This window comes from Frieseomelitta varia, unplaced genomic scaffold (genome assembly GCF_011392965.1).
Source record: "Frieseomelitta varia isolate USP_RPSP 00005682 unplaced genomic scaffold, Fvar_1.2 scaffold_216, whole genome shotgun sequence".
Classification (NCBI taxonomy): domain Eukaryota; kingdom Metazoa; phylum Arthropoda; class Insecta; order Hymenoptera; family Apidae; genus Frieseomelitta; species Frieseomelitta varia.
Window position 1 is genome coordinate 222,587 of NW_025109928.1, and position 16,020 is coordinate 238,606.

The following is a 16,020-nucleotide window of genomic DNA, read 5'->3' on the forward strand; positions in this document are numbered from 1 at the left end:
AAAAAAAAAAAAAAAAAAAAAAAAAGGAAGAAAAGAAAAAGAACCAGAATTAAGAAAACGGAAGAATAAACGCAAGCGGCAAGTTTCCTCGTTCGTTCGTCCGTTCGTTAACTTGGTAATTGATCGGCGTCGGTCGTTTCACGGTAGCCTTTAAACGGCAATATCCGACCGATTCGAGGTATTTGCGCGATGTCTCGGGAGGGGGAGGGGAGGGGGGCAAGAGGAATCTTCGCAATCGCGATCCCAATGACAAACGAAAGGTTTGGCGGATGGCGGCGAAAGGAAGCGAGCGAACGTTCACCGAACCAGAGAGCGGAAGCAGGGAGGGGGGAGGGGGGGGGGGAAGAATAAAGAGAGCCCCGAGAAGCAGAGCGGCAGTCTGTCTTGAGTACGCGTAATAAAATGTAAATGCGTGCCAATTCGCGACCAATATCGAGAGTTAGCTTGCCAACCGTAGCTCACCGGATCTCGGCGTGTAACACCGTGGAGGAGAGACGAGGAGGAGTTATCCGCCGAGGCTGTGTGTACCGCGAACACACAGTGGCCCGCGGGGGGCTCCTCCGCCGTCATTTGCATGAATAACGGTGGAACACCACGGAGGTTAGGGTAGCGAGACGAGTAATTTATAGTCAATAATTCTTGCCGAAGCAATTTTCGCATCGAGCGCGAACGTTTCCCTCCCCGGAACGAAGAAGGAGAGAGAGAGAGAAGGAAATGAGGCGGAATGTTAAATAGTTTGCTGTAGCTTCCCTCTACAGCCTGTCATCTCAGGTAGCCTTTAAACTGCACGGTGGGAATTATATTCGCCATGCGAACTACTCTTATCCTCTCAACGTCCAGATACCGTGCGTCTACGTTCGCGCGATCGAATCGCCACCGTGCACGTAACTTTTTTTAACTTTTTCACCCCTTTCGCACGACGGTCGTCCGTTATATCTTTTCCGTTCTTCTACGATTTTTTTTTCTTTTCTCCTACGTAGGTTGGTTACGGTTTACGTACGTACGTTTGTGCACGATTTCACGTCACTCGTTATGGTCCGCGCTTGCGCAGCTGCAGAAAAATTATGCACGATCGCGAAAACCGCGAAGCGAAAACGACACGCAGCGGAAAAGTAGAAAGTAGAGGTAGAAAGAAAGAAAGAAATACACGAATGCAACGAAACTATTCCCGTGGGGTGGCTGCGTTTTCCTCGATGGCAGTTTCTCACACTTTTATTTACCAGTCAGCGGTACGCTTGCCTGAAAAGTTTAAGCCTGGTACGGGGGTGGATGAAGATTACCCGGGGCAACATAAACCGATACCGGCGACATAAAGGTGCACAGCCGATATTAGATATCAAGGCATCCACCTTAGCTTTCATCCGCCATCGAGTGTCCCACCGAGAGCTATCAAACTGATAGAATATGTTCCACGTCAGCACGACCCCTCCTCGCCTCCTCGTCTCCACGCCACGGCTATATCGATATACCCATCTGCGCGATATTATCATACGTAGAACGCTTTATTTAAAGTAGCTTTTACCACGAGCTTAACTTACACGCCTTGAATTCGCCTCGAAATATATCGCACCCGCTTACACCTTTTACGTTTATCTCTTTAAACGAATCTCTCTCTTCTTTTTTTTTCTTTTCTCCTCGTAGGTTTCACCTCGATATTTAATATATAATATTCTTCTTCTTCTTCTTCTATTTTTATTTATTGTCGCATCGACAGCGAGGTCATTAGCGACGACGGTGGCGTTAGATGTGTGTTTATAGTAGTTTATGTTTTTTTGAGATATTTTAATACTCTTTGTATGTCATTTTGAGAAGTCAGGTTTATGTTTCCGTTGATTCCGTATTTCTGTCTTTGGATATCTGTGTATAATAATATTTATACTATACAATATTTATAACATTTGTAATATTTATACTATATACTATTTATAATATTTATAATATATAATATTTAATACTCTAAACGAGTTCTCTGCTTTTTTTTTTACAAAAGCGACGCAACGTTCTCTTCGAAGCAAATTTCTGTTTGTTCCCATTTCGAAATTGATGGAAGAACAGGTGGAAATAAGAAAGAAGAGTAGAATAATTGCGAGAAAGTAAGAGAGACACGAGGAATAAAATACTCTTGCCCACGGTTTATCACTTGATTTTCCGGTTAAAAGTAATTCGAGTTATGTTTGTCTCAATGAAATTCGTTCGAACAAAAGATTATTTGACTTGGACTCACGAGGAGGTTACATTTTAAGCAACAGATGACAAAATTTGTTGAAACGAAATTTTATTCTAAATTTGCTCGATCCTGACAAGAAATTCCAATAATAATATCAATACGATATCTTTTAATAAATGTTCTTCAGCTTCAAAATTGAAGATATCATTCTTGATTATCCTTCAGGTCCTCGATCTTCAGGAACGTGTATTTTATGTCATCGCAACGGCAAGAAATTAATGTAATGCCACAGCGATCGAAGAATCACTTTGAATAATTTTATGCTTCTTTTTTTCCCCTACCTGTCCCGATAATTACCACATTACAGTTCGCAGGCTCTTGATTATAGTTCTCCCGTGACTCGTTAAGTACATACTGTCGAACTCTTTTCTCCTCCGTCGAATATGCTCAGAATCATAATAATTATCGTATGAGAATTACTGTAAAAAGAGATTGCTAAATTAACGACTGACAAAACTTATCATCGAACTGAACACAATTATGGATATTGTTTCGTTAAATATTCCAGACTACTGAGTGTCTTCGAAGGTTAAACTAAATTAAAGTCAGATGAAAGTTTCTGTATGAAGCTCGATAATTTGGGATACTCAATAATCTGCCATTCCACGATAAATTAGTTAGTAAGTATATTAATTATCGTAATATGTATATACGATGCAGGAGAAAAAAAATTAGTAGACAATAAATAAATGGTTTCTGAATAAATAAAAATTGATCGAAATCAAATTAAAATTTCCAGATATCCAAAAAGCATCCATGATTGTTCAATCTGCAATTCGATGGTAAGTTTTGTCAATCGTGAAGGTAATGTTTCATTGTACTAATTGTTATATCTAATTCTCAATATGTTCGACGCACGAGATAAAAGCTAAGCGTAAAAGGTAACAAAAAAAAATTTAGTTTCTCCGTTGAATCGATTAAAATAAGTCAAAAAAAAAAAAAAAAAGAAAATGAAATCTCGAAGTTTCCAAATTAAATTCGAAAGTCAGAAATTTCAACGAGAAAACATGCATCCATTTGTTCGATTCGTGAATCTAAGACAAGTTCCATAAATTAAAGTTAATTATTATGACAATGATCTCCATGATTATTACAACTCTCAATAATGATATTAATATTTCGCGTTTTATTTTATTTTATTAAAAATAAAGTAAATTTTATTATGTTAAATAAATTTTATTATTTAACTAAATACTTTATTTTATTTTAATTTTTTTATTTTATTTTATTTTATTAAAATTCGCGTCTGTTAAACTTTCCTTCTGTTGAATAATTCGTCTAATAATAATAACAATTCTCAATTATTGTCTTTTTATTTAACGTCAATGTTCACCGTCAATGTTAGAGCGATCAAATTATTATCACTATCGTCCAGAACATTTCGACAAAAAATGAGAAAATTTGACAATTCGCAGAGACGCAGGAAGAGGGGAAAGTAACCATAAGAAATGTTTCGATCTCGTGCGGCCTCGTTTACGCGGCGATGAAGAAAATTGAACGACGAAACACTCGCAAAACGCTAAAGTAAATTCAGTGAATCACTCGGCGCGCGGTGTAAAGATCTATCGCATTGTTTCGGAGGTTTCTCAAACAGAGAACGCGAAGCCAAGCCCCGGCTGCAAGCCTATCATTTCCCTGTTCATTATAACAATTACCTGCTGACGGAGGGACGGCGAGGGTGTGCAAGGCGGAGGGGGGGGGGGGAGACCCGGTGAAAATAATGATTGAAAATAACAGGAATCACATAAACGTGCAATCACGCGCAGCGTCGAGGCACTGCACGAGGGGTTGTCGGAAATGATCACAGATTTCAGGGCAGTGTGATCATCCGGCTCGAAGACAAGCATTACGCTAATGACCTCCATTATCCTCAGATTATAGAATTATAACGCTGTTGCAATAAATTATCCGATCCTGCGCCGCGATCGTCTCTCCAATCTACTTCGCATCGACGCGAAGAAATTTCAATAAATTATGCATGAAACGCAGTAACGTTCCGCTTCGTTCTGCTGCGATCGACCGTGTTGTTGCACGCGAGTAGAACGTTGTTTGGATATCGAAAATACCCTGTCATCGGTTGGCTCGGAATTTGGAACGCGTCGGTGTGATTAATATTCTAAAATGTCGAAACTGTTGTGATCGAACCTTGGGAACCTTCACTCTCTTGAAATCGTTCGTTTCATGCCGAGATGTTTTCTGCACCGTGAAATGCAAAAACGAAGATCTTTGTATCTGGCACACGTGTATAGATGTGTAGATGCAATTAAAATTGATTTCCATGAGATTCGGGTCTTTCCTTCGTATTCTGCAAAATGTGTATTTTCCATAAAACTTAGTAATTTAATATATTTATATATAATATAATAATAATTATGTTAATAATTTTTGTATAATTACGTTAATAATTTTAATAAAATATATATATATTTTAATTAATAATATTAATATGTATATTTTAAATAATATTAATAATTTTAATAAAATATATATTTTAAATAATAATATAATATAATTTTAACAAAATATATATATTTTTTAATTAATATATATATTAATATATAATATATATAATATTAATATATTTTAAATAATAATATTAATAATTTTAATAAAATATATATATATTTTAATTAATAATATTAATATATTAATATTAAATATATTATAAATTATTAATATTAAATATATATATTAATATTATTAATGTTATAAATATATATATATATATATATATATATATAAACTATTTTTGCTTGGCATTAACAACTCGATTGCCGATATACCTCCTTTCGATTTAACACGCCAGTTATTTGTTGGCCTCGATCGTGTTACCGCTGAATGGGCCGAGCTGCACCCTGCTGACTGCCGATGATTTCCCTTCTTTCGATCGCGGTAATCGATTACCACGAGCGAAATATTTCCGTTCGTGTCGAATGATCGCGCGGCCATTGTGAAAGATCGCGCTCGCGTTGCGTGAAATAAATTCTTGTTGTACGCACAACAACACTGACGACGACACAACGTCGTGAACAAGTTGGAGGGAAGAATTGGTCCTAAGTAGCGACAGAGGGCCGATAGCATGCGGCGATATTGCGTGACCACTCTCTTGAAAACGCTTCGCCCCGGGTAGCTTTAACTAGTTTTTAATTTCTTTGTTCTCCGCCGCGTGCACCGCGAGCGGCCTTTACGGTTTTCGAATGTTTCGTGAGCCTTTCCGTACTCACTCGTGCCGACGAGAATCACGTAGGAATCACGGATGAATAAATTTCTATGGTCAAATGAGATTTTTCAGTTGTCATACTGGTGATCTCTCTGTCGAGAGCGATGCTTTTTAGTTCACGACGGGGGGGAAGAATTTTCTGTTCACCGGCAGTATTTTTTTGTCCGTAGTTTGCGTAGTGATAGTGTAACAATTCTTTTTATACAAAATGGAAAAGTACAAATGTAACGCCAGCAACGTTGAAAATATGTCAGCATGCTCGATTTTTGTTGATCAATCGCTATTGCTCACAGCGTTACGTTCACGACGTAAGGGAAAGGAGGAAGCATTAATTGCAATTAAATTATTCTTAACACGTCGCGCGTTTTAGAATTTAGAATTTAAAAGAAATTATGCAACGTACAATTATATAATATAATATGTAATACATAATAAATTTGATGATTATAAATAGAATTGTATTAATATTGATAATTTTATGGACAGTTGCTTTTTTTAACTTCGTTTGAGCAAAAAGTTTCAAGTTCTATGAAATATTGTAAAGCTGCTGAATAAATTAAGAGTGAAAAGTTCATTTCAGACCTTTTAGCGATGTATCAAAATGAATATTTAAAGGAATATTTTATTTAAAATCAAATGAAATATTTTATTATAGACCATTTTGTTTATATTTCTAATATCGTCATTATTATGCAGAAATTTGTAGTAGTATAAATTTTTTTGTTTACATTCAGATTAAATGTTTTAATTATTGGTCGAATTTTAATAATTTAACTACTAGAAAATAATCTATATATATATAATACATTACATTAAATATATACTGAATACATTTGGATATATAAAATATATCCAACGCTAAAAATTGTTACACAGTGTTATATATATATATATATATATATACATATATAGTAATATATATATATAAAACTGTGTAACAATTTTTAGCGTTGGATATATTTTATATATCTAAATGTATTCAATATATTTAATGTAATGTATTATATATATATATATAGATTCATTTCTAGTAAAAAAATTATTAAAATTCGACTAATAATTAAAACTAGATAAACATTTAATCAACAAGTATTGCTATTGCAAGCTATTCCTGCATAATATATATAGTAATTGTTACACAGTTATATCTATCTATAATATATAGTAATTGTTATATCTATCTATAATATAATACATTATATTAAATATACACTGAATACATTTGGATATATAAAATATATCCAACGCTAAAAATTCTTACACAGTTACCAACACTTAACGCTCACCTTTCCAAAAGTCTTCGACTTCTATCGTCAACTTCTATTGTTGACTGCCACGCAAAATTGAAATCTGAAAAATAATAACGTGGAAGTGAAACAAGAGATGAAACGATAGAAGGAGGAATAAAATCGAAGGGAGGGAGGAATCGAAGCGAGCCTCGAAAGCTTAAATCGAGCGAAGCGAAGTCGAGAGCAGCGGAATGAAGTGGAATGGGAGAGGGAGGGAGGGCAAGCGCATCAGGACGTTAAGGAACGAGCCCGAGCATCCCCCTTCTGCATCTACTTTCGTGTTTACACGTATCCTGCAGCCCATAAATAAGCTGGCACGGTGTTGGACACGGTCGCTCGCGCACGGGGAAAACTTGACTAATTGCGAGAAACCTCTCTGACATCTCTGCCTGTTCCTTTCCGTCGTGATATCCTTCCCGTTGCCCCGTGTTCCACCCTACCGCTGCCGCGCCTGCTCTTTTTCCGGCTCACGCGTGCCGATCTTCCTACTGTCCCTCTGTAATGTACCTACGGTATGACACATCCCGCGGTTTTTCGTCGGCCGTTCATCATCCCCGGGACTAATCTCTTCTACTTGAGCTCCGTTGACGCGTCGTTTGTCTTCCTTTTGCTCTACACCTATACACGGTTACACCGTGCCACGGGTTACCAGGTCCCCTGTACACCGGCAGTGCAATCTCTCTCTCCGAAAGGTTCGTTGCTTTCTTTCTTGCCGCGCTTTTGCAACTTCGGGAAAAGAAATCCACGCCAGACACCCACGTCGGCTCGACTCGAACTAGAAATTTGTACAATTTGTTGTGTTATTATAAGTAATTATTATAATTATTATAATATATTATATTAAAATATATAATTTTGTGTTATTATAAGTATTATAATATATTATATTATAATATATAGTTTTGTGTCATTACAAGTATTATAATTATTATAATATATTATATTAATATATTATATAATAATTTTGTGTTATTACAAGTATTATAATTATTATAATATATTGTATTATAATATATAATTTTGTGTTATTACAAGTATTATAATTATTATAATATATTATATTATAATTACTAGGCAAATTAAATCCATAAGACGTAGATACTAAGGATTAGCTATAGAAGTAGGAAAATAATAAAGATGTAGACTCATTGTAAACCGGAAGCCCTAGGCAAGGATTATACATAAATAAATAAATAATAATAATAATATTATATTATAATTATTACAAGTATTATTATTATATTATGTTACAAGTATTGTAAGTAAATGCTTCATTAATGTAACGCATGAGGAAAAATGCGAATCTTTCTTTCTTTTTTAACAGACAGCAATTTTAAGCAGGTTGGAATCTTGAAAAATATTACAAAAAAAATCTTCAAAAGTCTAAAAGTTTAATGCCGAATGAGGGACTAAGGTATGACAAATTGAGAATGTAATATATTGTAAATCATAACACAATATATCATAGTATATATATTATATATTAAATTTTCTAAGTTATTTGTAGACTTCCCGGGAAATACACTCGCAAAGACGTTCACAGTGATTGATCCTACCTTTGACATTTTCATTAATCGTAATTTTGCGTTATTACATTTTTCTAACTTCAAAGTGCACGAACGTCCATACGTTAGCAAGCAAATTACGTTACCTTTGAGATTGTTTGTTCAAACCATCGTCGAGAGAGAGAGAGAGAGAGAGAGAGAGAGAAACAGAATCGCTTCTATTCGTAATTGGAGATGTCGTGTCACCGAAAGTAACGAAATTAATCGTTCGAATCGTTCCTCCGCTTCTTAAGGCCACGGCGCGGTGTTGCGTGAACATTCTGCGCGGATAATTGTTGCAATATCCGCGGCGCAAACAAGCGCTATTGTGCTGACCGCGACGGCGAACCCTTTGCCAAGACTCCGATTAATCTTCTTTTTCAACCGACCGGCTTTCTTGTCGCCGAGTTAACCAACGAGTTGTTTCGGTAGTCGACAGGTAAGAGCGTCGAAGCAGCTGCGCCAACGATGCTGAAATTGCTCATTACCCGGAATACGCGAGAAATATACATAGGCATACTACTTTCACGATTCGCCAAGTAACGAAAGAAATTGACGCTCACCGCCACCGTTATTGCAAAATAACGTGACCGACGAGTATCGGCCGATCGTTTAAGAAACACGGCGTGCGAAGTTTTCCAGGTTGATCGTGAGACTGAAAAATGTTGACCGAAAGAGAAAAGAGAGAATGAAACGTTGGTTGCGTCGAATTTGAAGGTGTTTTTCTTTTTTCTTTGACAGTAGAAAATACTTTTTAATTTATATTGATTATATAATTTAATTTAATTATTCTATAGTATTATTAGTAGAAATATATTATAGTAGAAAATACTTTATTTTATATTTGTTTAATTTGATTAAATATTTTAATTTATATTTGTTTAATTTGTTTTATCTACTAAATATTAAATTTTATAAATTATACATGTAAGAACATATAGAATATATACATGGATATATAGAATGAAATATACAGAAATATATTATGAAAGAAATAAAAGTTTGTTTCACCTGTGAAAAATTATTAAATTTTATAATCATGTAAATAAAAACATTTAAACTACATATCTAACAACGTTTACTGAAGCATGTGAAGAAAATACTTTTAAGTAATTTATATTTACAGTCTGTTTTATCTGTTGAATATTATTAAATTTTATAAATTATACATGTAAGAACATATAGAATATATACATGGATATATAGAATGAAATATACAGAAATATATTATGAAAGAAATAAAAGTTTGTTTCACCTGTTCAAAATTATTAAATTTTATAATCATGTAAATAAAAACATTTAAACTACATATCCAACAATGTTTACTGAAGCATGTGAAGAAAATACTTTTAAGTAATTTACATTTACAGTCTGTTTTATCTGTTGAATATTATTAAATTTTATAAATTATTAAATTTTATAATCATGCAAGCAAAAAACATTTAAACTACGTATCTAACAATGTTTATTGGAGCACTTATCTTTCCTACTTGAAATGCTCCATTTCACAGCGAGTTCAATCTGTACTCATATACAGATTTCTATACTAAGAATATTTTTCTATAACAGAAAAAACGAAAGATAAATTGGATATTATTGGACGTTTAAAAAAAAGGGTGAAAGTGCGTCTAATTCAACACGCAGAAAAAGTCTGCAAAAACAAATTGTCATTATTAAAATAACTTCAAAGAGCTTCTGAAAGTCGTCTACTTCTCGTGGAAGTTTGAAAAAATAGCAAATGACGATAAGTGAAATCGGGCTACGTATAAGTGGATCTTACATCACATTTGTAAAATTTTTATATTATTATTATACAACTCATTACTGGATAATTTCTGCTGTACACTTTTGCACGTACGTAATAAACTATTGACAGAAGCCATTTTAGTTTTTGCAAAGCAAAAAAAAAAAAAAAAGGAAAAGAACTATTGCAAGAAAACTAGGTGTGCCGATGCTTCTTCGATCCACTGTATATGTATGTATATTATTATGCATTTCCATTAATATCGGTGTCTGGTAATGACACACAATATACAACCGAGCGACTAACTTACGATCGTTTGGATGAAGGTCCGACGAGTTTTCTGGCGCCAACTAATTCGTTTGAAGCACCCTTCGGCGAGCGTTCGTTTCTCTCGCCGACGCCCATACCTTCGTAACACACTGCGTCGCCGGAAGGAAGCTCTTGACAAGCCACTCGCCTTGCCTTGCCTTGCCTTGTCTCGCCTTGTCTCGCTTTGCCTTCACGTCGACTCCAAAGCCTCTTTCTTCCTGCGCTCCGAATGGGACGTTACGCGCCGCTACTAGACGCGACTAATCGACAGAAACTGACAGACAGGAAACAACGCTCGCTCGTTCCACCATGAAAAAGAAAATACCGCCCCGGTCTGATCCACGATAACGAATTCTAGAGAGATTTCTTCTCTTTACGCCCGCCTTTAAATCCGAAAGCCCTGGGTTTATCCTCCTGTCGGTTATTATATCTGTTAAGTTGATGAAAGAAAAGAGAAATTAAAAAAAAAAATTGAGCGTTAGAGAAGTACGAAAATTTCTAATGAAGATATAAGATATAATAGAACAGTAATGACGAAGGGTAAATATAAATTGATAAATAAAAATTTTAAAATGGAAGAATAGAATCTTTGTAGGAAATTGTTTTACATGTTAAAAAAAAAAGTTGCAGAACGTACGATGCTCCGGATACTTCACACATTTCTTCGTATTACACGTACATTTTATACAATTGTCCGTTAAAAACTTTTTTTCAAATAAAGATCCACAAGTCTATTTATCAATTTTACTCACGACTTAATTGTCTATTTATCAATTTTACTCACGACTTAATTGTAGAAAATTGAAGGATTAAAGCGGAATTAAACGATTGTCTATAAAAGAATTAATATCTAAAAATTGTTCCACATTAGATCGAGGCATACTTTGACTTTCACTAGAAGTATAAATAACCTCAAAATATAAGAAACAGAAATATAGAAACATAACCTCAAAATAATTCTACACCGTTCCCATTTAAAACGCATACATTCACTTCGATAATAAATATTTAATAATAATAAATATTTCATTTCCGAAAATTCGAAAAAGAGAAAGCTCCTTGACTTCTAGATGGAAATTCAGAACATGCCGACAACACAGAGAAAAAAATGACAACACAGTCTTCGTAATAACAGTCACGAAGAGGTATATAGGCCGATTCGATTTAAAGGTTGCTCCAGTCGGTTATATATATATATATATATATATATATATATATATACACTTTCCTTGTCGAGTTTAGAAGTTCACGGCAACGCGTCAGGGAACGAGTCCGACCATTCATGAATACATTATCCTTTCTAACGAGGTGAATAGAGGTGAAGTAGACGGAGTTGCAGCAGTTTGTCCATAAATCACTCAAAGAATATAAACGAGATCACCCTCGGACTCGTAAAGGTGCGTCCAGATTTGTTACCTATACCTTGGTACTATCGTGTCATGCTAGGAAATGTGAATGGTGTTTTGTTGTTTGTAATATCGTGACTTGTTACTTGGTTCAACCGATTGTCGGTGAACTGGTCCGCTTTGATGAAAGTTTAACATGCTATCTTTTGGACATCTTCGGGTGTTAAGAGTCTTCAAGTGTCTCTGACTGTCGTCTGTTCAACAACGCGATGCACTAAAATTGATGAGTTAAGTGCATGAGTATCAGCAAACGTAAAAGAATTTAGAAATAGAATCCTACGTCGAATTTCGTATACCACTAAATATTGTGTATAATGTGTGTAACGAGTAAAGTAACAACTGTGAATGCACCTTAACGTGCCGCTTCAACACTACCGCTCTGTCGGTTTTCATTTTTTCTTCATTAGTCCCGGTGTCGTAAGGAAGTGCTCTCTCATTCGACTGTAAAATTACCAATGCAATTCTAAAGTCATAATTCTTCACGACTTACTGTGAGAACCTGCTCTTTCTACTTCGAAAATCTCGCCAAATCTGTAACGTGATAAACGTAACCGTAGCTGCTACGTTTGTTTCACATTATACTCACGTTCCAGTTCAATTATTTCTTCCTGTTGGATTATTGCAGACGAAACGGAATTTGTAAGGCAAGTTTCAATGTCAATAAGCTTTCTTGAAAATCATATTCATCAAATATCAATTCCTCATTCCAGTTCGTTCTAACAATAAGTTCTAACTTTATATTTTGCAATTGTCGTAATTAATAAATATGTTAACTCGGATTTGCTCTACTTTTCAATATTATAAATATATTTCATTTTATTCCTTATAATTTTACCTTTTGAATGGTTGATTTTTTATTAATAATTAAGAGAGAAATAATTAAGACTTCAGAAATGAATAAAACTTCAGAAATGAATAATTGCAATATTTATAAACTGAGTAAAATAAGATACGAGATCCCAAGTTTGCGATTTGAAAACTTATTTCTATACAATTATACAGATATTAATTTAAAACAAAAGAGCGTCATTTAAACTGAAACAAAAAATTTATTACTCTTGCAAAGTAATTCTTGTTTCTCACAGAATAATTGGAAATTATTATGTATTTATATTAAATATTTTTTTATTTCCATAGAGAATAAATAATATTTAGTTTAACGACAAATATTAGTATTATTATGACATAATAAGTAATATTAATATATTAACAATATAATTTTACAGGTTAGTATAAGGTAATATTTTACAATGTTTTCATTTTATACAGTTGGAAATTATATTATAAAGTATTCCTAATAAAAAGATTGATAAACATGCAGTCCCTGAGATATAGCTCGTATTTCCTACAAAGTTACATGGTAATTTAAAATTTGGCAACGATAGAAAATACTTACATAATTTCGTTTTCGTTCAATTTTTACAACGAACGTATGATACAAGAAATATTCAAAATAAACTATAATTAAATATTAAAAATAGCACGTAATGTTATAAAATTTATTTTAAATTGGAAGAAAACATACAAATTTAAAAAAAAAAGACTATTCTAACATGTATTACATTTAAAATATTAATAATCTGAAATCAGCATTTAACTAATAAAAAAAAGAAAAGAAAACAAAAACATAGAATAATTTCAGCATTACAGTTCAATTAACATGTGACTAATTTTTATTCCAGCTAACAATAAATATATCAAAATATTATTTTCGTGGAATATTAAAATTGTAATCCTTTGTTGTAGCATTAAAAACCCAAAGCAACAAATTCAAATGTTACTCGACGAATAACATTTATGAAAAGACTAAGTCATCACTTTTCACACTAATTGTAAGTGAAAAATGTTTATTAAGCGTACGTTGAATCCGATACTATTACCAAGACGATCTGGAATCTATTTTAGGATTATATTTAAATTGCATTTCACAGTAAGTTCTTTTTAAAAACGTAAATTGTATTTCGATTTTACAAATTTCGCTGTCATTAGCTAATGATCAATCAACGACGAAAGCGAACATTAAGAAATAAATTCTAACGTGTATCGAACACCGTTACGTAATGCGAGACAACAATAACAGAATCAATAAATCAACGTGTGCTCAGTTCCCAAGATGAAAGAGATTTCGAATACAAATGAACTGTTACATGTTCAACGAATACTTTTTCTTTTAGTTCTCGAAATTTCTTCAAAAATTCAAAATATCTCATAATGATAACAATTACAATTAATAATAATATTAATAATAGTAATTACGTGTACATACGTATGTCTATGCATACATACATACATAAATAAATACATACACGTATACGTACTTGTTATTTGCACAAATATCCGAACAGTAAATTTTTTATTTCTGAGAAATTGTTTATAATTGTAATTCGTGAATTATAATTCGAAAATTTAATCTCCAAATATTTGTGGTAGTTGCTGTACGTATCCGTAGAAGAAAATAAATCTATTTGCAACTAAATAACTCGTCATACATTTGTTGACGAGTTACTTAGTTGCTCTGAGTACATAACGTTGTTATACACGAATTTGCAACACTATGCAAATTATCGATCGATTACTAAAAAACTTTGGTTACGCAAAATAGACGCAATTGTCCGTTAGCTAATCAAGGATCTGTTGTTATATTTATATAACGTTACACGCGTCTACTATCACTATCAGTTTCGTCGCTCTGTCGAAAAAAATGTACGTACTTCTCTCCTCCTTCCCCTCTCACTCATCGTCTACGTCATCTATGAACAAATGTACAATAGTTACAATAGAGGTTAAGTGATGAATACTAATTCAGAAACACTACACACAGACTCATTAACGTTATATTCAAATGTATCGCAATAATGGAGGACACCGTATAATTGGAACATCGCGATCGACGAGTCTTCTAGTTATTTTCCCGCCATTTTTTTTGTGGGGACGAGGTTCGCGACGAGAAGCGCGGAAACATCGAGTTTACATTCGAATTCAATGAGATTCTCTTTTATCATTATATTTTGTACTATTTTCCATGTTGAAATGTTCCAACATTTCCAATCTACTTACTTCAAACGTTTTGGATTACAATTTTTCGGACGATTATGTTAGACAGGTAAATACTAGAGATCGTGGATTTGAACGTGTACTAAAAACACGTGGGCACGTGAACCATATGTGTATCGAGGAATTCAAGATCTGCGTTCACGGATCCACGACCTTATATAACCGAGACATTGTTGTTTATATCGCATCCTGTCGCTTTAAAGACGGGATTTCCTATAATCGCCAATATTTCGACGCGTGCGTCAGAGATATTTAAACTGAACGAAGCATGTTCCTGTTCTCTCTATATGCGATTTTTAAATGCGTTCGCGTCAGGCAGGCGCGCATGCGTTTAAAGCACGCATCTAATGCGCATGCGTAGTGTACTTATCTCGTGCGCCTGCGCCTGATGCTTGCAGGCACTTCTCATCTTTACCTTCTACTTTGCAATTTGTCTAAAATCGTTTCAAACACGCATTATAACTTAATTTAACGAATAAAAATTAACAGAGAATTAGGGAATCCCAGATGAATGTTGAAGATGGATGATTTTAGTGCACCAGTGATTTTGTCGATTGAAATACATTATTTTTTTTTCCAAGTTCATATTCCGCGCGCAGGATCGTATCGAAATAAATCGCATCTGATCGTTATAGGAAATGCCATCTTGATCGAGATCGAGATTTCTTTGTTTCTGGCAGTAGTTTAGAAGCGACACAAAATTTCACATGTGTTTGTTGATTATACGCCACCGTTCAAAAGTCTTAGGATATTAAATATTGTGTTATAAAATCTTTACGTTGCAAGTGTATTTTATAATACGATTTACAGTTACGATCATTCTCAATTTAAAATAAAAATCTTTTAATTTCGAAAATGAACGTAATATTTGCCGCAAGACTTTTGAACGGTATTTATACTTTTTAATACGAGATATTAAAAAGTTACACAAAACTGAGATCCGGATTCGTGTACACGTGTATACGCGAGAAACAAAAAGAAATACCATCTCGTTGACGTTAAGATTCGCGACAGGAAGTCCGATATTATAAAAAATAATCGTCTGTCGATAGCTGGTTTGAATTGAAGATCCACGATCGCGTATGTTATCGATAAATTCTAGAACCATGCATACACATATCTGTAGCGGAAGCGCAGCGGTATCTCACTCATGCAACGTGGTAGCTTTCTCACTCGGAAATCACAGTTGAACATTTGTTTTCTTTTTTTTTTTTTTTTTTTTCGACG

General features: G+C 33.9%; 1 protein-coding gene across 4 annotated transcripts; it reads right to left on the reverse strand.

Moving 5' to 3' along the window:
* Nucleotides 1-3,945: 3,945 nt before the first annotated feature.
* On the reverse strand, nt 3,946-12,357 carry LOC122527378. Of its 4 annotated transcripts, none has more exons than XM_043651496.1 (4): nt 10,335-10,905; nt 7,244-7,511; nt 6,734-6,797; nt 3,946-4,532 (listed from the first exon to the last, which is right to left on the reverse strand). In XM_043651496.1, exons 2-4 carry the CDS (start codon nt 7,257-7,259, stop codon nt 4,298-4,300), a joined length of 315 nt encoding a protein of 104 aa, XP_043507431.1. In that variant the 5' UTR covers nt 7,260-7,511; nt 10,335-10,905; the 3' UTR covers nt 3,946-4,297. The 4 variants fall into 4 exon arrangements, 3 of the variants coding, with proteins under 3 accessions (XP_043507431.1, XP_043507432.1, XP_043507434.1); XM_043651497.1 differs by lacking the exon at nt 10,335-10,905 and adding an exon at nt 8,388-8,667; XR_006306331.1 differs by lacking the exon at nt 3,946-4,532 and adding an exon at nt 11,118-12,357 and having other exon boundaries at nt 6,654-6,797; nt 7,248-7,511; nt 10,335-10,763.
* Nucleotides 12,358-16,020: the final 3,663 nt, after the last annotated feature.